At 43.3% G+C, this 25592-nt stretch overlaps 1 protein-coding gene across 2 annotated transcripts in view; it reads right to left on the bottom strand.

Annotated features, from left to right (window-relative positions):
* The window catches only part of LOC139328724 (low-density lipoprotein receptor-related protein 1-like), a 90123-nt gene that overhangs the window by 59220 nt on the left and 5311 nt on the right, over positions 1–25592 (bottom strand). For both annotated transcript variants that reach the window (XM_070958691.1, XM_070958690.1), the window contains exons 2-3: positions 13647–13769; positions 2555–2692 (exon numbers count right to left, since the gene is read on the bottom strand). In XM_070958691.1, the coding sequence (XP_070814792.1) occupies positions 2555–2692; positions 13647–13769 (261 nt within the window). The remainder of the gene's footprint in view (positions 1–2554; positions 2693–13646; positions 13770–25592) is intronic.

Here is a 25592-nt window from a genome sequence, read left to right on the forward strand (position 1 = left end):
GTTACCCATCGGCTCAGCATCCGAATGTCGTCAGCATTAGAAAGAGACGTGATCTACGCAAACAGTGCCTAGATCTGTCCCTGAAAACAAACAAGGAAAAGTATCTATTCAACCACAATGCGTCACCGCTGACAGTGGGGAGTTCAGAACAAGCCGGCAGTGGATCATAAGTGAAGAAGTGAACAGCTCAGTACAAAGGCAGCGGAGAATGATGAAAACAAGCTTTGGGAGATTTTAGTCCATAACTTAGAGATGTTTTATTGTTACTCTCCGTTTTTGCCATCACTCTGCTGCTTACGGAGCATTACAGGATTCTCATATGGTAAATGAATGTCAGCAAATATGAGTCTGAAAAGAAATACATATGACTGTTTGATTCTCCAAATGTGATTTTCACTACTATGGTTCAAAAACACTACAATATGAGGTCCTATGAAGCTTTGATGTGCTGTGAATGTGGATTTTTCCTTAAAGAAAACAAACATTAGTGTGTAAATGGGAGGCCAGAGACAAATCGACAAATGTTTTTGCCCTGCACTCGCGATCAATAACCCCCCACTGACCTCGACCATCTTCAAGGCTACACACACACACATCAAATATAGAAGGGCACAAACACAACACACCACAATCACACCTTCCAGTCAGCTGACCGGCTCATAATGGAGAGTTTTCAACAGTGCGCCGCATATCCTGAGGGATATAAATCAAGACACAGTGAGTCACAGACCAACAGACACAGTCATGTCAAACCAGGCTGAGATCTATCAGTCACAAGTGATTCACTTTGCCCACAGACACTGGCAGACCATTCACGCTAACACGACACCTCTGGTGGAGAGGATCAAGAATCACGCCACATTTTGAAGATGAAAGAAACAAACGCCTGCACTGCTGGTGCTACACCGTACTGTGCATGTTGTATTTCTGCACGTCTGACCAAATGAATTTCCTCAATCAATAATGACGTTAAACTTGAACCTGCTGAGCAAGAAAAAACTAAACCATGCAAATCAGAACATTTCTCTATGTTGCTCCACATAACCGCTGCCCTACTGCAGATCCCTGCGCACTGCATTGAATATTATTGACAGTAGTCCAAAAGTCTTCCTGCTGCACTCCAGAGGCCTGCTGGGACAACCACAGTTCAAATTACAGACATGCCCGGAATTTTCCAAAACAAGTCAGAGCGCCGAACAACTGAAACGTGTTTAGAAAACCAACATGGGCAACAATGTCAACAAGCTACCGAGACACACACCGCTAAATATTTACTCTGGAGCAAATAAAAGTACATCAGGTGCTGTGCTTTGGTTCATAATGCAAACCACTCATACAAGTATCACTTTCTAACACCTTAGAAAATAAAAGATGTCAACAGATGTTACACACACACTCAAACACTCAAAAATCCCAAATTGAAACCCTGAGATGAACCGTCACGGACCCCCTCGTTGTCCCCAAAAAGTTGATGCACTTCACTCTCCCCTCAAAGTCCAGCCAGCCTGCAAGTGCATGAAAATTTGATGTCTTTTCCCATGCCTCTCTCCAATGTTTCTTTAATAAATATTTCATCCCAACTCATTTTTTAGCTGAAGGTGGAGTGAGGGAGATGAAATTTTTTATTTTTTTTTTAAATTACAGGTGCACAAGCTCACTCAAAATCTCAGAGCCTGCAGACGGAATAATAATTAAATCTTTTGTTCTGGCTCAGTAACATTCTCCACTGTTGCATTCTGTACCAGAGAGATGTGAGAAAGAAAGAGATCTATCATTAATACCAATCAACGTTACTCAAGACATGCACTTCATTGTATATGTAAGTGATGCAGCAGTAATGATGCCTGCCGGGTAGTTTAACATTATATAACCTACATTAAGATTAAGGCCAATTTGAAACAACTTGACAGACAGTATGTTTTGTCCACCATCAGGCGTGTTGCTCTGCTAACCTTTTGACAGATTTCCTGTAGAGGAAGTCCTCCATGCTGTTTAAGTTCCCTTTAGTCCTTCATCCTTTCCTGTAATAATTCATCCATCCAGTGATATATAGGTCCTTTGCACAATCGAGTTCTATTTTCTCTCCCTGTGGTGACTGGATCAGCACATTCTTTTAAAGTGGATTCTTTAGCCTCATCATAAATTGCTTCCTAGTTTCTGGTTTCAAAATGACAACTTCCCAAATTTAATGCATTAACACAATGAATCAATGGCCGTCTTGTTCTGCATCTTCCCAGATCCAGGATGTCAAATATACAGTTGGTTGTGTCTCCATATTGCATGCAGAGTTGCACGTACACCATGTATGTAACAAGGCACAGACCAATATTTTCACATTGATGTGGTAAATGATGTTGCTGTGGCTTCACGGATGCTTCGCAGAGTGAAGATTTCAGGGGTGAGAACTGTACAATAAGTAAGCAACACATAGAACAACAGAGTCAGTCAGACTCCCACTTCTTCCACACAGACAGGGTGACCCAGCACAGGATCTGTAGAATAAACCTGCACACATTCATACTGCATATCTCGAAAATGCACGTGCGTGTGATACCTCTGCAGTGTGGGCCCTCGTCCCAGCCGTCAGTGCAGTCTGGAGCCCCGTTGCACAGTTTGCTCATGTGGATGCACAGTTCTGTTCCTCCACACTGATACTCGTTGGGAGGGCACCGAGATATGGTACTGTGTGGACCTGAGGAAGACAAACGCAAACACGGTAAGAAGGGAGACTGCATTCATTAGTAACAGCCTAATTATGCTATTTCCAAAGAGTGTTTAGCCTTTTCGTGTTATAATCAGTTGTCATAAATGTATAACTGTCTTTGCTGCTCTACATCTCGTCAAACTCAGCTTCTGCTCAGATTCTAAAATGAGGTCTCCTGTCAAGAAGAAGTCTGGTTTCTGGTTCTGTTATTTCTTCCCAGTATAATTTAATAATTTAATTTTACACACACTGTTTGAGCTGGGCATGACTGACGCGACGATAATCCAACATAGCATGCCTGCAAAGTGGCTACATATAGTCAACCAAACTGAACAGAAAGACATTAGACATCCTGTAAAGTCGTGGATGACATTACTGATTAAAATCAACCCAAATACAGCCCTTCTTCGATGCATTATTGATTGTCATCTGATGTATATTGAATGTGCACTAGATGAATGTTGTGTATCAAAGCAGAAGATGCAAAACTCTTAAGTGGATTTTGGAGAGACCTGTGTGCGACTCAACTGAAGTCACTACAATTGTTCGTTCTGCTCGGCTCTGCAATAACAAGCGTCCTCAGCAGGAAGAAACACAAGCGCAATGTCACGCCAAAATGGATACCAGAATTGCAGTGCACCACCTTATCTGTGAATACGGCTCCAGCTGTGCCTCTCCACACACCCTGCTGCAAACGGGTGTATTCAGAGTCATGGAGGCACATGCAGTACAGCACGGTGTAGCTGCGATTTCTGAAGATTGATCTTACCCTGGGATCTTTGTCATGTGCCTTCTCCTTCTGTTTCTTTCATCCATCCTGTCTTGACTATAAACTGTTCAGTAAAGTAGAAATGCTGTAAAATCAATCTTTATAAAACGCTGCCCTTTCATTCTGTCAGTGGATGACAGACTTCCTGACAGACAGCGGGCAGTATGTGTGGCTGACAACATATTTGTCTCACTGAAGTGTTTCTCTGCCATCTCCCCCCGTGAATGCACATCAAACTTTCAGTTACTTCATGCTTGTGGATGGCACCACTGGGTGGATCTCATCACACGCCGTTATACGCCCTGGTACAAGGCAGAAGTAACTTGCGGTGGCCGTGCAGCAAACACCCTGGCTATGAAAACACTGAAAACAGGCGAGATGAACACTGACTTTCCTCATGCTCACCCTTAATGGGAATCAATGGCGATCAAAGAAAAGCTGTTAAAGCCATTCCAGATCAACAGATGAACAAACTGTTCATCCTCTTTCTCTAAGCTCAAGCTCAGGGGTGTAGTCACTACCTGCCAGCTGACCCCACATCAGGGAAATACACAACAGGCAGGCAAAGAGTGACGGAAATATGCACCAACTTGCTGCTCGCATCTGTACTAAAATCTCTGGTATGATAAACCTCAACAGCTTCTTCTCAAGAGGTGCCTCCCTGCTTATCCTACACTGTCTGAATTCATCGCGGTTGGCCAAACAAACATCCTTACAAGCTCGGAAAAACCATCACTTTACAGCCTGTGTCTGCATTCTATGATCACATTCATGGTCCAGGCACCGAGTGCAGAGAAATAAGGTAATGGGGTCCGCTGTAATGGTCAAATTGTTCAGACTTTCACTTAGTAAATTCGTAATAAGACAACATATGTCAGGTCTGTCGGACTCAGCAAAACGATTGATTAATCACACACCACATGCGCTTTGAGAGCTGCCTGTCGTAACGTCAGGAAGAACAGAAATGTTTCTGAATTTCTACAAGTTGGGAAACCCTTTACATTGCGGGCGGTCCTCTTGTAACATCTGCATGTGTTGTTAAACTAGGATGCTTTTCTGAACTATATCCCAAAGGCAGGCAAATTCATTGGCACGTGTTAGAAAAAATATCATTTGTTCAAGAAAACAGCCGTGTTCGTTCCACTCTCTTCCTAACACTTGCCATTTGGTCCCTTTACTTTGTTTCCCAATACATCTGCCTTCCTCTTCTCGCCCGTCATGGATTTACATTCATCTTTTCCTCTTGCCAACTTAGCAGGCAGAACCACAAGGCAGACATTCAAAGAACGATTGTGGCAGCAAAAGATGGCCACTGGGGAAAACTAGCAGGAATTCCAAACACACCATTATCCTAACTGGGCCTAGCCAAATGACTACCTTCACTACATCACAGCATACACACATTCATCCCAGAGGAAAAACACTGACAATAAGCACGCCAGTGTAGTGCGTGCAGGCCCGGGATTGTACTATGTGCTAAGAGAGGCCTTTGGGATCCCTGGGAAGGAAAGCATATTCATTTTGGGTGAATATGAGTTTGGCCCTCGACGACACGACACAAGATCTGCAGCTTTAACTCCATGCAGAAGTGAATGTACTCCTAAAAACACTGGACAGGCAGCAAGGGCTTTTCTCCTTAATGACCTTATTACTGAACTCTTTTTCTTGGATGACGTTTCCTGCCTTGTGACTCTGGCACTTCTTTCATCCACAAAAAGACTAATGACTCAGCACAACTTCTGTCTTTAAGTCCAACTAGTCTAAATGCTGCCCAGAACTGTCCACTGGGCACTGTGCTGTGACATGACTGATGACCAACATGCCCGTCGGAGACAGTTATTAAGTTTTGGCATAATTATCACAGCAAAAAATTATGATGTTAACTGCAAATAGTAGCTAATTTATGTGTTTATAAAAGCTGCAAACCACAAGAGATACTCATATGAAACCATACACTCTTACAATGCAGAGGCTTGTTTACAGGATATACGAAGCACTCTTTCTGTTTCAAATATGGCAGATAGAGGGATGTTTTGTTAAAGACACAGTTCATCATTTTGTGAAAAACATTTTCATACATTTTCTTGTTGAAAGTTAGAAGAGGTTATTGATACATCTCTCATGTCTGTGCACTTAAACTGAGCCTGAGCCAGCAGGTGGTTAGCTTAGCTTAGCACAAAGGGGGAAACAGCTAGCCAGCTAGGGCTGGGCGACTGGGCGAATATGTCAGCTATCTGCGATTGGCTGAGTCTAAACGGCTTATGGATTTAACACACCAGATACATGAACATTGAACATGTTAGTCAGTGAGCTTTAGTGCTGGTAAGTGTATTTTTTCACCCTGGAGAGAGTCAGGCTAGCTGTTTCCCTCTGCTTCCTGCCTTCATTTTGCTAAGCTAACCACCAGCTGGCTCTTCATATTGAGCAAATAGAGAGCGGTAGGCCTATTGATGGTCTCATCTAAATCTCAGCAGCTCCTTAATTCTTTATTTAAATTCCACGTTTCTAGAGAACAGTGCACTAGAGGTACATTAACAATGATGTGACTCATAGCAGTGGATAATTTATCTGCCTGCTGCCTATTTTTAAATGAAAAGCAGATAAAAATTAAAGCAAGATGCATGAACCTCTTCCTTTCTTTTTTTTGTTTTTGACACATGAAGTTCATTTGAAAGCCATCACTCCTCTGCATTGCTCCTCTTTCTCAGTCCATGTGGAAAGTCAAACTGCTGGCTGTTCCTCCTCCTCCTCCTCCTCCTCCTCCTCCTCAATCTCTCTGTCTTTATCTCCTCCCATCACTTTTCCTCCAACATCTGTTGACCCATTTACAGTAAGTGTGTAAGTGGGAGGGCAACGTGTGGAAAACGAACACAGTACGAAACAGAGAAAGTGAGAGAGAAGACGGAGAAGACCAAGTGGAACACCTCATCTACAGGAAGTGGACAGAGCCCCACAAGGCCTCATTCTTGTGCGAGCTGGCAGCGGTCGGTGGGGCCGCAGTGGAAAAGGCATTGCTAATTTGAATTAAACAGGGTCTTTTATTCAACATTCCTCTACTGTGAGTGAGCCAGGTTAGCAGGCCCAAACCTTTTTTCTTTCTTTAAGAAGTTTCTATTTGCTCTATTTCTCTACACAGCTCCGTGAAAGATCCACTAAGACTGGCTGGTACGGGTTCAACTATTCTGTCCTGTAGCTCAATTAGGACACCCAAGGAAAATTATCCTGGTGTCTCCATCATGGAGCCACACAGGTTATCCTTGTGAGAGTGCCAGTGGGCGAATACTCAGGCTGGAGATCTGACTATTCTTTTCCTATGGGGAAGCAGGTATTGTTCCAAGGCTTCACTTCACTGTTACAGACGTCATAGAGACGTCAGCAGAACCAAGACAGACTTCACTTTTTCCGTAGGTCTGTCTGACTCAACAAATTGGACTTAAGATGTACAAACAGACACAAAAGACTCCCATGTTCACCAAAACTGCAGTACAAGTACGAGGTGAATACCGATATAGAAGAAATCTCAACAGCTGACTGAAACTTTTCTGCAGGCAACCAAGCTACCATTAGAGCCGAACAAAGCCTTTCTTCTTAAAGCATCTATCAAAACAAGATTGTGGCATGCTGGATTTCAGACACCTTGCACGAGTGGAGTCTTAAAGCCGCCGCACATAGAGGTAGATCACATGCACTTTTCCAGTCCGAGGGAGTGAGGGCAGAGGGGGTGGCAAGGGAGGGGACAAAAGAACTGAGGCCATTGTTTGGATCACACAAATCGGCTGTGGCCTCCTACAAAGCAGGCTGAGCTGCAGTGTTGTAAGCAGAGTCACGTGCAAAGCCTGATCTGAACTGTGGCACAGCCACCTGGAGGGAGAGGTGGGGAAGTGGTGAGGGCCGCAGTATTGAAAGGGGGGCTGGCACCTTCTAATTATGTGTTGTTTTGGGATTAATATTTTACAACAATTACAATTACAATTCTCCTTAGTTTTGGAGTTTTTTACTTTCAAAAGGAGCGTTTTTGCAGAATGATTCATGGTGGAAACCGTCTCTCTGATCTGTGATACCTCTTCAGTAATGGAGAGAGGCCCAGCTGACTGAGAGGGAGTCAAGATCTGGGTCTGGATCAGGCTGTCCCTGAGCCCAGAGCTTGTTAGGCTGTGGGGATTTTCCATTCACTGGTTCATACACACATACATATCCAAACTATTACAGCACATCCCACTAACAAGCATTAGATAATTAAACTAACCCTGATACGTTTCACAGACATCAACCATCCAGATATAGATGAATAATTTAATATGTTTATCCATAAATACACCTCATGAATAAATAGCGCTGCTCCACTTCACTGCCGGCGGCTCTTAATGACATACTAATACTGGGTTTCTCTGACCACTGATGACCAAGTCCCCACAAACCAGCTGGTCCTCTCTGTCATGCTCTTGGCCCACATGACATATTCTTGGATGGAGCATCCAAACCCTGACCAAGCAGCCCCAAGGCACCCCTTGACCCCCCCCACCCCCCCGAAAATCGCCTGCCCTGCCAAAGACACAAAACTCCAAAGAAAACTAGGACATGGCACCAAAAGCAAGACGCGACAACACCAGAGCTTCATTTAGGCCGAGGAGAGGACCCAGTGGCTAACATGGGAGTTTGTATTACGATCAACACGGTCATGTCAAGAAGACCACAGGTGTCAGAGGGGCATCGGCGTGGTGAGGGAAACAATACCTGCACCTCACCGCAGTTTGTGTCTGACAGCTCTGTCATAAACACTTCCCCCTTCAGGTGAGCACAACACATTAACCTGCCACTCCAAACACACCTGTGGGTGCCTCACAAACACTAGAGTGTGTTTATTTTCAGCCACTTGATTTCCTTCATTGTTTAGGCAATCACACCACATCTTGACAGAGTGTTTATACGAATTTACATCATAAATGCAGTTTATTCTAACCACCTCAGGTTTTAACCCTGGTGTGCCCTCTCTGCACGCTGCACTTGATGGTTGGATCTTGAGTCTCCCTGCTCACCCCTCTCCTTCCAAGATATCAACAGCACATTTTCATTCCTTCCTGGGGGGCTTCTGGGGTGGCTGGCAGGGTGACAAGCAAAGCAGGAAGGCTAAATCCAGCTCTAGAAAGCACAACAAACTGAGCGTTCTCCAAACACAGCGGCACCACTGCTCCTCGGGGCAGAGAAACCACAAAGCAAACATTTCTATCAGAAAAGTACATTGCAAGATTCATAGAGGACAACACCACCGGATACCCCAGCCAAATAAATAGATTGGGCCTATATCGGTGTTGCTTATGAAAGGGGAAAAGCAAGCGAATGGACACAAAGGAAATCAACGGGGAAATTCATAAAGAAGCCATTCACCTGGCTTAAGCATAAAAGGACAGATAATGGAAGTCCTAATAGCGCACCTCTTTCACACACGGTTGCATGCGAGTGCTCATGCAGGCAGACGCTTATTCTGTCTTTCTCCCTTTTCACAAACACACACAGATGAAAGAGGAAAAATAGACCTATTGCCTGCTGAATAAGGTTCTTACATAGCGACTCTATTGCTGAGATTGAACAGACTCATTATTTGATTCATTCGCCTCTTATTTCCTCACAATGGACAGAGGATTAGCTTAAAACTATTAGTATTGTGCAAGTTTTTCTTGCAGGAGGCAGATAGGGGGCCATAATGCTGCTCCAGAATGACTAAATATCTGACAGGCACTTAGAAGAAGGCTGTTTTTGTTTCCACTTCTTCCCCACAAAGCAAGAGACTAACTTTAATCATCACAAATTAAGCACCGAGCCCGTCTCCAGACAGTCATTTTCATTTGTTATGTAGTTGTCTGTCCTTTGAATTAGTTTTCTAATGCTCTAATTATTGCATAGAAAAACAGCTATGCAAATGACAGGAAAGGCCCAGGGGGGCTGGCGAGGAGGATGAGAGTAATCGTCATCGTCGAGAGCGAAGTGAAATAACCGCTGCAGAAGACAAGCTGAGTGTTCAATAATGAATTCTCGCATACAGGATGCAGTCATTTATTAGTGCAGCTAATCGGACACAAGGCAGTTTGCTGTAAAGAGCCGAAAGCCAGCCACAAGGCACAGCCAGGTGTTCAGCATCTGTGTGTCTATACCTTCAAGACGCAGGGTGGGGGCTTCAATCACCCACATAATCATATCATTATCGTTCATGCTTCTCATTCTCCCGCATCATGAACGCCACTCTGTCTCCCGTCTTGTCCCAGCCTTGATCCTTGCCTCCCCCTCGGCAGAGAGCCCTGCTGACATTACATAATGATCTTTTTAAAATTTAAATCCCTGACACGCTTTTCTTGGCTGAACACAGGCCGTGCTCTATTGTCCCGCTTCAAGGGGCCAGCTTTGCCCTCTCTCCTGCCCCAGCCTCAACTCCTCATCTAAAAATGGTTGGCTGGTGGCCTGTGGGTCGCATTCGGCTCACCACACCCTTAAATAGAGCATATGCAGTCTGTGTCTACAGATATTTCTGCTTTCATAGATTTCTGCCGTTCCTCCATAAATTCTGCCGTTAACAACCAATCATGGGACACTTCTGAGTCTTTGACATGCATGCTGAAAATATGTGTTCAAATGGAGTCTAATTTAATCCTATCCCTGTCGGATGAAGTGAAAGAATGAAGACGAAGGTGACTACAGAGGCTAGAATTATTGGAAATTTGAAACTGAAGGGTGCTTTGGACTCTGAGGATGAAGGGGATGTATTATATTCCAATTATGTCACATCAATAATAAGATAAAGTAATGTTATTGTTAGGGTTTTACAGCCAATCAGTACTATGATTTTATCTACAGTAGTGCTACAACCAGTGCTTCTCTGCTTCAGTCACAGTAAACATGACAGCATCATACACTGTTAACGATGTAGTGAAAAAACATTCACTGCCAAAATATATGGCATTTTCATACGACAAACACATGACCTCATGTAGTATGAGCTGATATAAGATTCAGAGTCATGCACAGTCATGGTGACAAACCTCCTCTGTTGGTGCGTGATGTAATGCTTGCATGAATATTTGTGTGTGTGTGTTTGTGCTGCAGTGACTACTGGGGAACACCGTTTGAAGAAGACGGTGTGAAAGAGCGTTTTCAGAGACTTAAAATGTTTGCTGCGTGGCCACTGTGAGGGAAGTGTGAAGAGTGTATGTAGGCACATAAAAGAGAGGAGAAGGTAGAGAGCAGAGTGTGTGCACACGCTCCCACACCTGCAGCAGCTTCTTGTAGGAACAAGGTGCTGCAAGGCGACAGACTCTTTCATGTTGAGCAAATGCTGTTTTCCTTGACGTGTTGATAGCTATCTGGACTGGGTGGTGCCTGCTTATAGGAGACAGTAGCAGGATCAAACAGATCGCTTCCTCTTCCATATGCGAACAGCACAGCCACTGGCTTTGGGTCAACTGTCTGGTAAATGAAACCACTGATCAAATGTACACCAGACAATAAAGCCCCTTATGTCCCATTACCACTGACTGTACATCAGAGATAAAACTCACTAGATTTATCTCTCGTTTCTTTTGGTAGGAGTCAGTGAGATGCACGTTACATCATGAGAGATGATGTTTTCCACTCTGAAAGTGGCTGTTACAAAAGTGCTTCATCTCCTAAAAAGCTAATTGCAGCCTAGGTGGGAACTCTCTGTAAAACAGCCCTTATTACAGGCCAGGGGCAGGGGACGTCATTTCAGTGTTACACACTTCCTGTGCTTCCAGGGCACACTCACTGCACATGGGAATATTTCAGGACCCCAATAAAGCCCACAGCCTGAGGAGATGGCAGCTCTGTCACAGTCTACACCCTACCTGAAGGCTATAGACCAGGCAAATAATCATCACATTTATCTTTACTGCAGGCCTTTCAATTGTTCATTGATTAGGAATGCAGATCAAAGTTCTATAAAAAGGTTATATGCCCAGACAAGCATTTTGTTTTTGTTTTACTCTTTCAGTGTCCCTTTATGCCAGTCTGACCCAGCACCCCAGGGTACAAAGAACAGCATTGTGGGGGTTACACAGCAGGGCAAAGCAGCTGCACTGGACAGTGGCTGACTTCCCCGGCAATAGCCAACACACTAACAAAGACCACTGTGAAGCCCCATCCACATGAGTGAATAAATAAACCTTTCTCATGCATCTTTCAACCAGAAACATCCGCAAAAGCACCTTCACAAAGAGCACATTTATCACAACAATGCAACTCCAAATGTTACTCAGTGCATGGGTGGAGCACATACAGTTTGGGATACGGGCTCATGAAACGTTCTCATATGACAGCAGGGCGTTTTAATTTCAATGTTCAGTCCTTGTGACAACTTCTCCTGCACAGAAAAGAGGATTACCGGTTTTCCTCTACACTGTTTACATGTGATGAGCTGCGAAAATGCTGATCAACCGTATTTAACTGGACGGAGATTCATTCAGTAGTCCACAGCTTCGATATGCAGCTCCTGCTCTGCTACAAACGTCATGTTTTTTAGCATTTCTTTCTTTGTTTTCTGATGATTTGGCAGTAGAGAGCATTATTGTGGACGAAGAGTAAATACTGCATTTGTTGGGGACTATTCAACCACGGATTTGGTGAACTAGCAACTTTTTGTATGTGTTAGTAATTCAAATACGATACAGTGGCCATGTCCACAGCATGACTCACTGATGTGTTTGTAACAATTTTTGAACAACAAGAGAGGAGTAAGCTGTATGAAGCCTCTGTGACTCAATGGTTGTTGGGAGGATCAGTTCAGCTTCTTTTTTCATTAACTTTGTTTACAAAAAGAAAACCACAGAATATCACCAGACTTGTCCTTTCATTTTAATAAAGCACACAAAAGAAAGCCACAATTTCAACTACTTAACCTTCTGTACTGACTCCTCTAAAGCAGCAAATAAACGTGTTTACTCCAGCATTACTTGTACTTGGCAGCTTTCTGACCAATCTTCACTTCAAGAAAACATCTAAATTCTTAAAAATCTAAGGTAAGAATTCATATTTCTTCTGAGTCTGACTCACTTGTTGGGTGATACTGCAAAATGTGTGCTCTCTGCAAAGCACAGGTCCTCTAACTGTTGTTTTGAGAGTTTGGCGTAAGCTCTATCTGAGGGAGTAGCAGGAGACAGGGGATGGAGTCACTGTCATTTCTGTCCCAGATAGAGACGCGGAAGAAGGCTGGCCAGCAGATGAGAAGGGAGGGAAAGAGCAGGTTGTGAAAAACAGCAGGTTTCTCCATTGCTCTGGGCGAGTCTCTAATGACTTCCAGACCTACTCTCATACAGTCTCTGTGTCTAGACTGCAGCTACAGCCTCTACCATGGCCTCCCTGTCGCTCACTCACTCACTCTCTCCCAGGCTAACCCCCCCCCAATAAAGTAACTTGTACACACCCACACACTGCCCCCCACCCATCCCAGGCTCCCTGTCCTCTTAGAAAACTACAGGCGTTTCAGTCTAAGAGGCTGACCAAAAAGACACTGCTGCTTTCATTCCCTCCCCAGGGATTCAGCCTCAAAGCATCTCAACTCTAATGAAGACTTTGAAACGACGGCTGTCTTTTTTTAGTACTACTTTTGGTTTGGTTTTGTCTCATGACTGCATCCTCTGTGGCTCTGAATGCCAACGCAAATCACATTCATCAAAGAAAGACAAACTTTGTAAATCTCATAATTGGGCATGACAGGACTGTTTAAAGGCAGAATGACCTCTGTCAGTGAATGATAATACAGCCCATTGTTTTGTGCAGCCTGCCAGTGGTTAGCCAAATAAATCTAGTAGGCCTACACTCTCAGTTTGTTAGCCGTCGACTGCTTTTAGGATATATTTGGAGGAATCAAAGGCTACAGTAACATATTAGCATATTTTTGATAGTCAAACAGCCAGCACAGCAGGTTTTAGTCCCATGTGCGAGCCAGTTTTGTACCTGTTGAACAAGTCAAATCAATCTGCATAATTCACACGTCTCTTGCACAGATTGGCTGATGATGCTACATGAAGCAAATATACGTGCGTGTCAGCCAAAGTTCACTCTGCTGTGAAAGTAAAATGCAGCGAGATCATAACAGTCAGGGTACACAAGAAGGTAAACCACAGTGTATCACACAAAGTGGTTCTTTCTTATCTCTTTCAGACTTACAAACATCAGGCTCCTCGTCAGAGCCGTCTGGGCAGTCTTTCTCCCGATCGCAGCGCCAGCCTTTAGAGATGCACGTCACCCCATCTTTACACACAAACTGCTTTGGGCTGCAGGTCTTTGGGGCTGAAAAGAGACAAAGAAAAAGTGAATTAATTAAAAGATTTCAGAAAAAACGGCTCCCTTTGTGTCAGTGATCTTTATTTTCTGAGGTCTCATTAGCAAGCGGGGTCTGTTGTGTTCAGAGTCAATAGTGGCCCTCTCTGCCCCTAATTAGGTCCTGGAAAGTTGCTACTTGATGGAGGAGATAGAGAATAGATATAAAAACACCAACACACACTCATGCAGGCCTGGAAAGACTTTACATAAACTTGCTGCACCTAAATATCCAGGTCAGCATTTCCGAGCCAATAGCAGTGATGCAACTTGTCTGGAGGATATCAAAGAGCATCTTGTTCAGTGAACTGCCCCCCTATCATCCGCCCCCCCTCCATCAATCCAACCCTCCACAGAGAAGAAAAACTGCCCACTCTAGCCACAGCCAAATGTTGGAGGGTATTCAAACCCACACTGATTCAAGTCCTCTAAGAACAGCACATAAACACTTTGACAACACACATTTACACACACACACAAGCAACAAAGCTGAGTCACCCCGTGGCATTCAGGGGAAACTCTTGGCGAGAGGAGTTTGATTCAACAACTTACTGCTGAGTGGGAAATGTATAGGGGAAAATGAGAGGGTGGTGTACTTCATTAAGTATGTAACGAAAACAACCGTTAGACCTAAAATCCTAAAAGGCATGAAAAAGAATGAATAGAATCTTGGTATGTCCACGATGTATTTGAGTACGTACTGTATATTGCACACTCAGTACAAATAAACTGGCAAAAAGTAAAACAAAGCAACAGTTTCTTAGACAAAGACTGCACTATTCATATTGTCCCAGTTTCATAAACAAGCTCTTCACGTATTTTCATGCCCTCAGTGTTATTGACTTAAATCTATTGAAAAGCTGCGTTTTTACACTGACCAGATCTGTTTATTTCTGTGAAAAAAGCAGGGTGGGAAAAATGGTCCATGTCAGCCTCCGACATGTAATTCCGACTCAGAGATATTGGGAATCACTGACACTGATGATATTTCCACTTGATGAAAAGAATAACAAATGGCTGCAAAGGCATCACCGCCGACATCCAAATAAAGTCAAATATCTCCACTAATACAGTCGATTCAGATCATTTCATAGGAGCTGTACATTGTTTGTTTCTGGTTTCACCTGGTAGCGAACTGCTATAAATATGTGACACAGCAAAAGTAGATAGTTTAGGCAATTTATCTGATTTGACTGAAAGCAATCATCACAGCAAACCGCCTCTGAATAATGTGTGACCGTTTCAAAAAAGGCCTGTTTTTCCTCTTCTTCTCTGCTAACATTGTGTGTATACAGCTTTAACACACAGCCAGCCTACGGTTTGGAGCATAGACTGGAGAAATAGTAGAGAGCTTCCGGGTCTGAACAGTGAAGTCAAAGAGGAAGTGCCTTAAACCTGCATTCTTTCTAATGGCAAGCTCATGTGTCCCAGACCAGTCTGTCCTCAACAAACTGACAAAACAAATATCAACCCTTCATCCAACTTCTGATAAAACAGCAGAGAAGACAACACCCCAAAAGGTTGGGATTAGTAACTTTAATTATTCAATTTCAGATTCTAATCCCTTCCATTTCTCCCTACAAAAACCACACATCACTTAGCAATGTGTGACTGTCCACTGTTCATTACAAAAGGACATTAACACTCAGGTTATAGAAAAAGTGAGATCTGGTCAAGCCAGGACCTTAAAATCTGATCTTTTCCATATGTTCGATGATTTCTCACCAACACTTTTTATACCTTGTCATATTGTGGGTGTATAACAGCGGAGGGCATGCAGACAGTAAACATGTTGCTAAAGCATTAGCTGAGTACAAAACAAATCTAATGGAGTATTTGTCCTTATGTGCTGCTTTCATACAACACAGCGTCCCCCAAAACACTTTACTCACGAAAGCAAAAGCAACATTTACCAGCTGACATTTAAAGAGAGCAACAGGCAGCCCCAAACTATAAACTGGGACTCACTCATGGATAGTTCAGTGTTTGAATATTTACCACCAAACTGTGATTAAACTGATGTTTTTGCATCATCTGAGCTTATGTTTCTCTCTGTGCCTGTCCTCTGCATCTGGGAAAAGGTCATTCTGTGTTTCCTTTTCATGTCTTTCTGTCCTCGCTGCCATCATGTTAAAAATCAGCGCTCTGGGTTTATTCAGCCAACATCGCCTCACTCAATCAACTCACCCACCTCAGCTCTCTGACACCACCCATCATTTCCATTATTTTACAAACTCTGGACTGACATCTCCTTTGTACAGCTAGTTTGGTCAGAACAGAAAGTACTGATTTATAATGCTGATGTTATTACAAACTAGCTTATTTAGGCATATAGGATGATGAATAGGACAGGGGGAAGGGTGGGATAGAGTAAGAGTGGATGATGGGATGAAGCAGGATAAACAGGATGACTGTATTTACATTTAAAGCTAGCCTCAAACTCCAACAGTGAAGGGAATCACGAAACGGAGCTCAACCTAAATACCATGAATTCAAGCTGACATATTGCTGCACAAATTCACACACTCCCCACTTATCCTCCTCTCTATACCGCTGTGATCGGTGTGTGTGTGACTGTGGGTGGGTTTGTGTGTGTGTAGAGGGGCATCTTTTTCTCTCTCAGAAGTCCCAAGGATTTGAATTATTCATAAAATGCAACCAGGCTTGTGTTAAAGCGTTTCCTCTTTGCTCCTCATCCTTCCTCTTTCTTGTGTTTGTTTGTTTGTTTAGAGGTGTCAACAGCCAGCCATAGCAGGCAGCTAGTTGCGGCGAGTCAGTTTATTGCTTATTGTTTATTTAGTTGTTTATTTGACAGGCTTTAACAATGGCAGTGGGAGGACCGTACACCCGCCTCAGAGTCCACCACGAGATGCTGCTGACAGAAACATATCAGTGAGCAGAGGAAGTAGGTCAGGAGGTTAGCTCGCTAAAGGTGAAGGCAATGTTAAGGGTTACTGTAGCATCAGCTCAGCTAGCTGTGACGGTTAGAGGGAAGCAAAGGGAGTGTAGACGAAAGTCATGTTCAGAGCTGCCTCAGGTCCAGGCACCGCTAGACTTATAAAAAAATATAGAGCAGCTGTAACACACAGATGGGTCACAAATTAAAGAAAAAACCCAACATAATGTGTCTTAGTGAGGCTTTGAGCAACCATGTTTGGTGTTTTGATGATGGTGGCGGACAGCGCTCAATAATACATTGGTCCACAATCTCCCATAGGTGTTCAATTGGGTTGCGATTGACTGTGAAGGCCATAGAATCTGATTCACATCATTTTCATATTCATCAAACCACACCCTGTGAATGGAGGCACTGTCCTCCTGGAGGAGACCACTCTCATCCGGAAAGATCATCATAGGTTAAAGGTGATCATTCAGGGCAACTTTGCATTGATCAGCAGGGAAACGTCCCTCGAATGAGACCTGTGGACCCAAACCTAGCCAGCAAAATGCCCCCACCTGAGCCACCAGATCCCCCCAAGCATTACGGCCTGTACTGTTCTCTTGGTGTACAACACACATGCACTCGCCCACTTGTTGAGAATATGTTGAAGGATGGAATTACTCATCTGACCGTATCACTTTTTTCCACATCTCTGTAGACCTGTGCTGATGGTTTTTGCACCACTGAAATCTCAAATGTGCATCCATCTCTGTAATGAGGGGTTTACGTGCTGCAACCCTACTATAACATCCCTCTCTGTGTAATTGTCGATAAACTGTTTTGCTCAAACTGTCCGATCATGTCCTGCACAGTTGCTCTTCTGCAACTACTTCCTTGTACTTCCTTCCTAATGCACGAGCACCACAGGCATCTAAGGTGCGTTGTGCAGTGTACCGTGCAGAGCATATGTGTGGAGGCATCAGCGTTCGTCATGTTTCTCAACTCATTTATTGTGTTTTTTCCTTCCTTTTTTCCATTTGATCAGAAGTATGAAAGATCTTTCTATGGCCTTTTTTCATCACTCTGTGCACTACTTTCCACTGTTAGTTTGATGTCCTTGTCTGACTTTCACATACAAATAAATAAAAGTTAAATGTCGAGCTTCCAGGCAGCACAAATAACACTGGTGGTCAGGGAGAACAAAAAAGAGAATGGGTGCATCTCAGTTCCTTTTATTGCAGCCTCGACTCCCCTCACTTGCATTTCCCTCACGTCTTCGTCCCTCCAACCGAAGATGCAAAATGAAGTAGCGAGAAAAGAGAAATGGAGTAAGCGGACTGAAGACAAATGAGACATCCGTCGATCTCATCCTCTGAAGCAGTGTCAGTTTCTAATGGCAGAAGCACAGCTGGCTCACAGCTGCCTCGGCTGTTAGCAGCTCTACACTAATTTGATGCCTTGGTGTTTGCATTTGTACATATATGTACAGTCCAAATATATGTTTGCCAGCGTTGTTGATGCCGTTTTAAAATGTTAAGTTTGACAAAAAGCCGCACCTGCATTACAAAACAGTATTCTACATTTACACTGTGTGGAGATCACATCCACCACAGTCTGTATATGGACATAATAAATGTGTTGTTTATGTTTTTTCCAGTAATTTTAACTCAATTGAGATAAGAAATGAATCTAAAACAGGAAGTATGCATTTGCACGTGAAAATTCTAACTGAAAAGTGTCACTTTGTTGCTCCTTTTTTCATTAGGATAACCAAGTAAATATTGGTGCACATGTTTACTGTATTTGTACGTCCAGCAGGACAAAATCAAGTGAAGACAGATGTTGACACCCACTTTAATGTCAGCTGTAAATTCAGTCTGTGCTTGACACAATCAGGATTCATCTGGTTAAATATATCCAAGTTTAAAAAGAATCCATGACAACTGTGATCCCGCCAAGCATATTTTGGCTTTGGCGGTCTGTTTCAGGGCTTTGTGAACGGGTGCACAATACAGCAGGCCTCACATGTGTTTGTCTTTTGTTTGAAAAGGAACTGATGTGGGGTGGAAGAGGACGAAGCAAAAGAGATGGCAAGCCAAAGCGAGGCAGGGCTCTCACAGCTGGGGACAGGCTTGAAGATCTGCGAACAGACTGAGCTGGGCCGGGATACTGAGATGGGATGGAGGAATGTCACACATGCTATCAATGAGCTGCCTGTGTGTTTACCAAAGCGGTGGCTGCGTGAAAATGCTTTGGGTCATCGCCATTTGGGCCGGATCACAAATCCACAGCCTTCTGCCCCCGCCGCTGTCTGCTAGTCCTCGGAGATGAGCTCAGTCTGGTTGGGAGGAAGAATCCTCTCCTGGGTAAGCCTCGCCCCCCCCACCACATCCCCATTTCCTCCAACACCCACAGCAGTGCTATAAATAAGTTGGAGGCCTGCCCTCTGAGATCAACCGGGGCACTCTAAAGCTCCAGCAGACACAGAGCCCACCGCCTCATCACACACCACTCAACAGCGGTTGAGATCAAGTCGGACTTAAAATACTCAACAGTGGTTTAGAGTGGTGCTGAAAGGGAGTTTGAGCAGCGTGGACTCTTCAAAGCTGTGTAAGGTATCGCACAGAGACCTTCCTTCAACTGGACAGCCACAATTCAAGTGTCCTTGAGCAAGACAATCTGTATCAGCTCTCAAGCTTCTGCTCTGTAACTTACCCACTGCTCTGAGCTCACAGTGGAGGCAGACCACAAACCAGAATTTCATCTGTGAGCCCCACTATAACAAGACTATGACAAGAGCCAATGCTAACAGCTCTGTGAGGCTGACCTTTGGTTCTTTGAGCTAACTGCTTACATAAGTATGCCAACATGCTGATATTAAGCAGGTATATTGTTCATCATCTTAGTTAATTGTGTGTCCATGCTAACATTTGCTTGATCAGGACTAAACGCAAAGCACAGCTGAGGTTGATCAGATCAAACAACCTAAAATTTGTTATGTGATGACAGCAGTTCTAGATGAAAAGAGGATCTGAAAAGTGTACTGTGAATCCATTTCACTCAAAGCCACAAACATCAACTTCATGTGTGCGCTCGAGGAAAAGTCAGACTATCATTAAAGTAATTAGGACACATCCTGCGGAAAACATAAACGTCTCTAGCAGATAAGGGAAAACTTTGACCAACTGGTGGCACAAGACGAACGTCAGAATTCATCCTCTGGGCACCATGAATGCCTGTACCAAATCTCATAGCAATCCATCCGGTAGCTGTTGAGATATTTCACTACAAGCAAGAAATGCCAACCTGCTGTTGAGGCTGGATAAAATGTCATGGGATCACCAAAGTCTGCAGGAATCATCCTCTGGGCACCATGAATGACTGTACTAAATTTAATTTCAAACCATTAATTAGTTATGATAGCAAAAATATCTATAACAGAGCACCGACATTGCCATCCATCAAGCTATTTGAAAACTCTTTTGCAGGGTGGGTGACTTTCTTCAGGTAAGATCTGTTACACAAGTCTCATTTCATAAGCCTGGAATCTACCTGGCTCTGTCAAACAACAGAGTTGGGTTTTCCCTGAACTTTTGTGAACTTAAGCCATCCACGCGTACACCTCGTGTATGTCAGCATCTGACAAAGAAGGAGAGAGGTTAGTCATGAAAATATATTTGCACATGCATTAAAGTTCATGCTTTTAGCAGCATGCAGCAGCTGCTTTCCTTTACTACACACTGACGGAGAAACTTCCTCAGGCTACATCCACCCAGATCTGAGGAGGTGATCCTTTCTTGTTGATGGAGCGTCATAACTGGTACTGATTCATCCAGAGCTGTGGAGAATAATGCAGCTGGCAGGCTGCACAAAAGCACCACGTGGGTGTGCTGGCTGAAGTAAGTGTGTGGTGAAGTTCTTCTAAACGCTTACAGAGTTGCCTTCTGGGAAAGAAAACATCTAGTTTAGTCTACTGAAGATAGCGTGTACTTGCACTAATAAAACACTTCAACAGTTTCTCAAGGGGAGAGGATACCAAAATATGCTTCACTGTTAGACGTGATGAAGCTTCATTATCTCTTCAAATGTTTAGGAAAGAGAGGTTTATATGAGCGCAAGATAAACAACCTGAATTGTGTGTAATCAATCTCGACATTGACGCCAACTTGGCCAAACCTTGATAGGATCTTTTGAGAGAGCTGCGGATTGGAATAACAGTGAAACACAGCCAGTTTAACGTTGTCTCACATCTTAGCAGAATGCGACAGAATAAAACATGACAAACGCTGCAGGAGATTAATGATAAACAACTCAGACCAGTCCACAGAAACTTTCAAGTGAAAAATGCATTTCATATTTTAGATTTTGCGTTCAGCAGTACTACAGCCCTGATGAACCTTATTTTTAGATTTAGATGACACAAAACCAAGTTTGACCAGTAATGAGAGCGCAAACAGAACAAAGCTAAAGAGAAGACGTGTAGGAAGAGAGATTTAGAGTAGAAAGAGGCCGGGGTCTACTTCGCTGACCTTTTTGCTGACCTGAGGGGGTTCTGCTAAGTGCCAAAAATGAGGGAAAGTCTATATTGGCCTGTTTGACTGCAGCCTGCCACCTCCTCATCTCATCCTCCTCCGCAGCCCAGGCACAAACGCTTCAGGATTTTGTAATGGAAGAGAGTGAGAAGGACGAGGGAGGGAAAAAAAGTTTTCCAATTTGTCATGTTACAAAACAGAGAAAAAGGGGCCCCAGCTGTGCCTCTTAAATAAACCTTTCCGGCACAGTTTGGAGGAGCAGTCTAGTCAGTCGTGAGCAAACTGTGATAGAAGAAAAGTTTAGACACAATCGACTATCATAGAGAATGAGAGTCCACGTCTAAACAGCGGTCACCTGCATCATCAATATTATGAAAGGATAGCAACAAGAGCAAAAGCTTGGGGATGTTTCAGTCTGCGTGTGTAGCCGCTCAACTAGCTCAGCCTCTGGATGAATGTTTGATTTCATCATGTATTTATGAGATGTTTTGTGTGTCTCTAAGACAGTCTGTGTGTTTGTTCGTCTACGTAAGTGTGTGTTATGCACGCACTTTGGAGCTGAGGAGAATTAGCATCAGGAATGTGCTCATGTCTGGTGATAGCTGCCAAGTAAAATGGGGCTCCGTCATGCAGGACAACACAGTCCCGCCTGCGACTGTTTGGGTTTTACAGGTCAGACCTGAGCACAAACCCAATCTACATGAGCCTTTGTGTACAGAGAGAGGCAGAACCTATTAGGCCAAGCAGAGTAATCAAATGTGAACTTAATTAAGAGCTATTTGGATGTCTGGCTGAGATTTCACCATGCCTCAACCCCACAGTGGTAATCAACCATGACTGCTATTTGTACTAGAGTCAGTGTTAGAGCTTGGAGGGAGGAGGCTACGACCTCCTCCACGTCCACACAAGGATCAAATCGAATTCAGCAGCGGAGTGGGGACGAAGCGGAAAACCACAAGGTGTGAGCCGCCATTATCAAGTTAGTCAGTTCAGACAAATCCCTTTGACACACCAGCACCAGAGCACACACTGTACGTAGCTGCACATGGAGAGAAATGACAATTAAGCCTACTTAGTATGCAGCCGAGGGAAACATATTAAAGAAGATTATATGAAATTCTTTGGTGCCTTTCATAAGACCAGTGCAAGTTTCAAAGTCTGTGTGACGCATGAGCTCCAAGGAGCGAGATTCTCTAGAAGGTTCTTTCACCTTCACTATCCATGTGCCAACCTGAGCACCTGTGACTGCTAATGGCACCTACAGCGAAGGAGAAGTGGTCCTGACCATGACTTTGTGATGATGAAGCCATGACCAAGACTTTTGAATGTAACCAAGGAAATCCCAAACGCTCATCTTGTGAATGTTATACAGGAGCACTGTCAGGCAGAGTTTGACATTTTTGGGAAACGCCTCTAGTTGCTATTCGGCGACTCGCTATTCGGAGGCTAAGATGAGAAGACTGATAACACTCTAATGTCTGTCCATTAAATATAAGGCTACATGCAGCAGCTGGTTAGCTTAGCTTAGCATGAAGACTGGAAACATGAGGAAACAGCGAGCCTGGCTGTTACATACTGGACAGTTTCTTGACTTGAAGTTACTGCTCCCAGCCTAGAAACAGTCCAGCCCATAATCCTCCATGAAACAGTGACGTGTCCTTTTACACTTTGGTTTTCTACGGACTGAAAAAATATGATATGATGTGCCAATTGATGATCTTTAGAGATGCTGGTGGGTGGTTTTTGTCACTGTTTGACAGAGCAAAGCTTACTGTTTCCGTTGTTTCCAGTCTTCATGCTAAGCTATCCAGCTGCCGGTGACAACCTTTTATATATATATATATATATATATATATATATATATATATATATATATATATAGAGAGAGAGAGAGAGAGAGAGAGAGAGAGAGAGAGAGATATAGATATAGATATAGATATAGATATACCAAAAAATATGTGCATGTCCATGAGTGTGCAAGGAAGCATGTTTGAAAACAGTGGTTTTTCATTCATCGCCTCAGGGCAACATTGTGCAGTTAGCCCAATTTTGTTCAGGCAATATAATGCATCAGCATGTGTGTGTATGGAGATGTGTTTATATGCATAAATGATCATATTCCTTTAAAACATTTCAGTGATCTCATTCAGTCAATTCAGCATGTACACAGGTCCAGATCCACACATTGCCCATGTTCAAAGTGCCTCATCCTCTCCAAACTACAAAGAAAATATAAATACATTTTTAAAATTTTTTATAAAATATTTTATAAATTAAATATTAAGAGACATTTGCTGAATCTATTCAATTTAGTAATGATGTGTGCAGGCTAATAATAGCAGAGCAAATAGCTTCTCTTCCCAGCAGCACATAATGCACATAATCATAGAAAACACACTGCCTACGCACACGCAGCTGAGAGCGGGAATCCTCCACAGGGAAGTGTGAGGATCAATTGCCTGAAAATGGTGTACAATATTCAGAATTACATGCATAGACGTGGTATCCCATTGGAAGGTTAGTCAAATATGGACTACAAACATCTCTTACCCATGTTTTTTGCTCAGGCAAGAGGCAGAAAAAACAACTATGGGTTCACTAAAGGCCATGTGAGGAGATTTCTGCCCCTGAGTGAAGGGTGAATGCCTGCTTCAGGGATTAGTGTTACAATTAGTCTTATGTTAAGGTTATAGTTGAGTACTTTGAGTTCAGGATTAGAAGTTTGGGAATAAATCTAAATCACACTTGCATGAATAGTAACCTTGGCGCTGATGTGACTGCGCACGTGTCCCTGCAGATGTATTATTTTCATGTGTTACACAGTGTGGAAGGATGGAGCTGTGCAGACTCCTGTCAGCGATGTTGGATTGTGAAGGCTAGATGCATATTGTGTTTTATCAAGAAGTGCTGTATGGAAGAATGGTTGAATTTTCTTCCGACAAATAATCTTCAATGGGTACGAGTTTGCTCAGTCACACTTTTGTCCCTGAAAAGAATGGAGGCCAGTGAAGAAACCCTGTACTGGGGGCTTAAATGGATGTGAATGAATGTATTTGTTGTCTGGGCTGATGCTGAAAATAGACTATTTTATCTGGTGAAGGAAGTCAGATTGGACATATTTTATAAGCAAAGAAATGACTATCTGGAATTGAATAAATTAATGGATAGGTTCAATCTCATGGAGCAACAGCACACGAGATAGCCCCTATTGTGCGAGGGCAACCTGACATGTCAGGGTCACAGCTTGAGACACGAGTCATCAACACAATCAGCCCTTTCAGACTGACACAGAGGAGCACGTTAAACTCATGTCATCGCTGTCGGTGTGAATGGGTCAGCAAAAGTCATCCGACCTCACCCTGACACTGCCTGGCCTCAGCATTAAACAGTGACGTTCTTGCTATTTAAATACAATAGTCACTTGAGCTACATTCTAGGCTAAGTCAAAAATAAAAATACAATAAAGTTGCACAACTTCACAAGGGTGACAAATCCCTTCAAGCCAGCTTTTAGCAGTGATGTGTTGAGAACTGCAGTTGCTAACTGGAGCCTTGTGTGAATATGGTGCTGCCAGGTTTTAAATCACAACTATTGGGTTATTATGAATGGTTGAGTGTGGGCTGAATGCGTGTTCATGAAACAACGCTATCCCCGTCCTCCGCCCTGATCACATTCACACCTGTATTATGTGAGCGACTGCTGCCCAGTGCAAACAGCTTCATCACTAATGAATTTTGTTATGACGCACACAATGAGCACTTTATCTCTCTCTCTTACATGCACTCTTACTCATGCAGATACAAATTTATCTGCTGAACTATCGAGGGAGTGTGATCTCTTACACAGATCATTCCCAGGCTGATAATAATGGCTGCTGCTATAAGACCATACAGTGAAATGTCCGGTGCTTCCTCTGTGGGCTATATATCAAGGGAGTGTATAGATTCAAGAGTTAAGTGCTTTTCACATAAAACTAAATCTCGGAGTTAACCAAAACAGCTATAGGACGAAACATTGCTCTTCAGCTGCTATAATCAACATTTTTTATCGACAATGCATCACATGACTACTTGTATGTGAAAGAGGTTGCTCATAGTGGTAAAACCATTGAGAACTATTACCCGGCTCTGCAGAGCTTTGGCGTCTCTCATCTCATTGTTTTGGTTTTCGGCCACGCAACTTTCCTCTAAAAACACACTAAATGTTACCAGCACACTAGCTGTTTGTTACCTTGCCTGCACCAATTGGCAGACAAAGAAAATTAACAAATAGCTGGTGAACATAGTGGAGCGTTTAGCAGCTAAAGAGCCACATATTTTTCTCAGGAGTTGTTGAAAAACAGAACTAAAACTATTGAAAATGAATCAGGTGGCCATTAAC

The sequence above is a fragment of the Chaetodon trifascialis genome, chromosome 3 (genome assembly GCF_039877785.1).
Source record: "Chaetodon trifascialis isolate fChaTrf1 chromosome 3, fChaTrf1.hap1, whole genome shotgun sequence".
NCBI lineage: Eukaryota > Metazoa > Chordata > Actinopteri > Chaetodontiformes > Chaetodontidae > Chaetodon > Chaetodon trifascialis.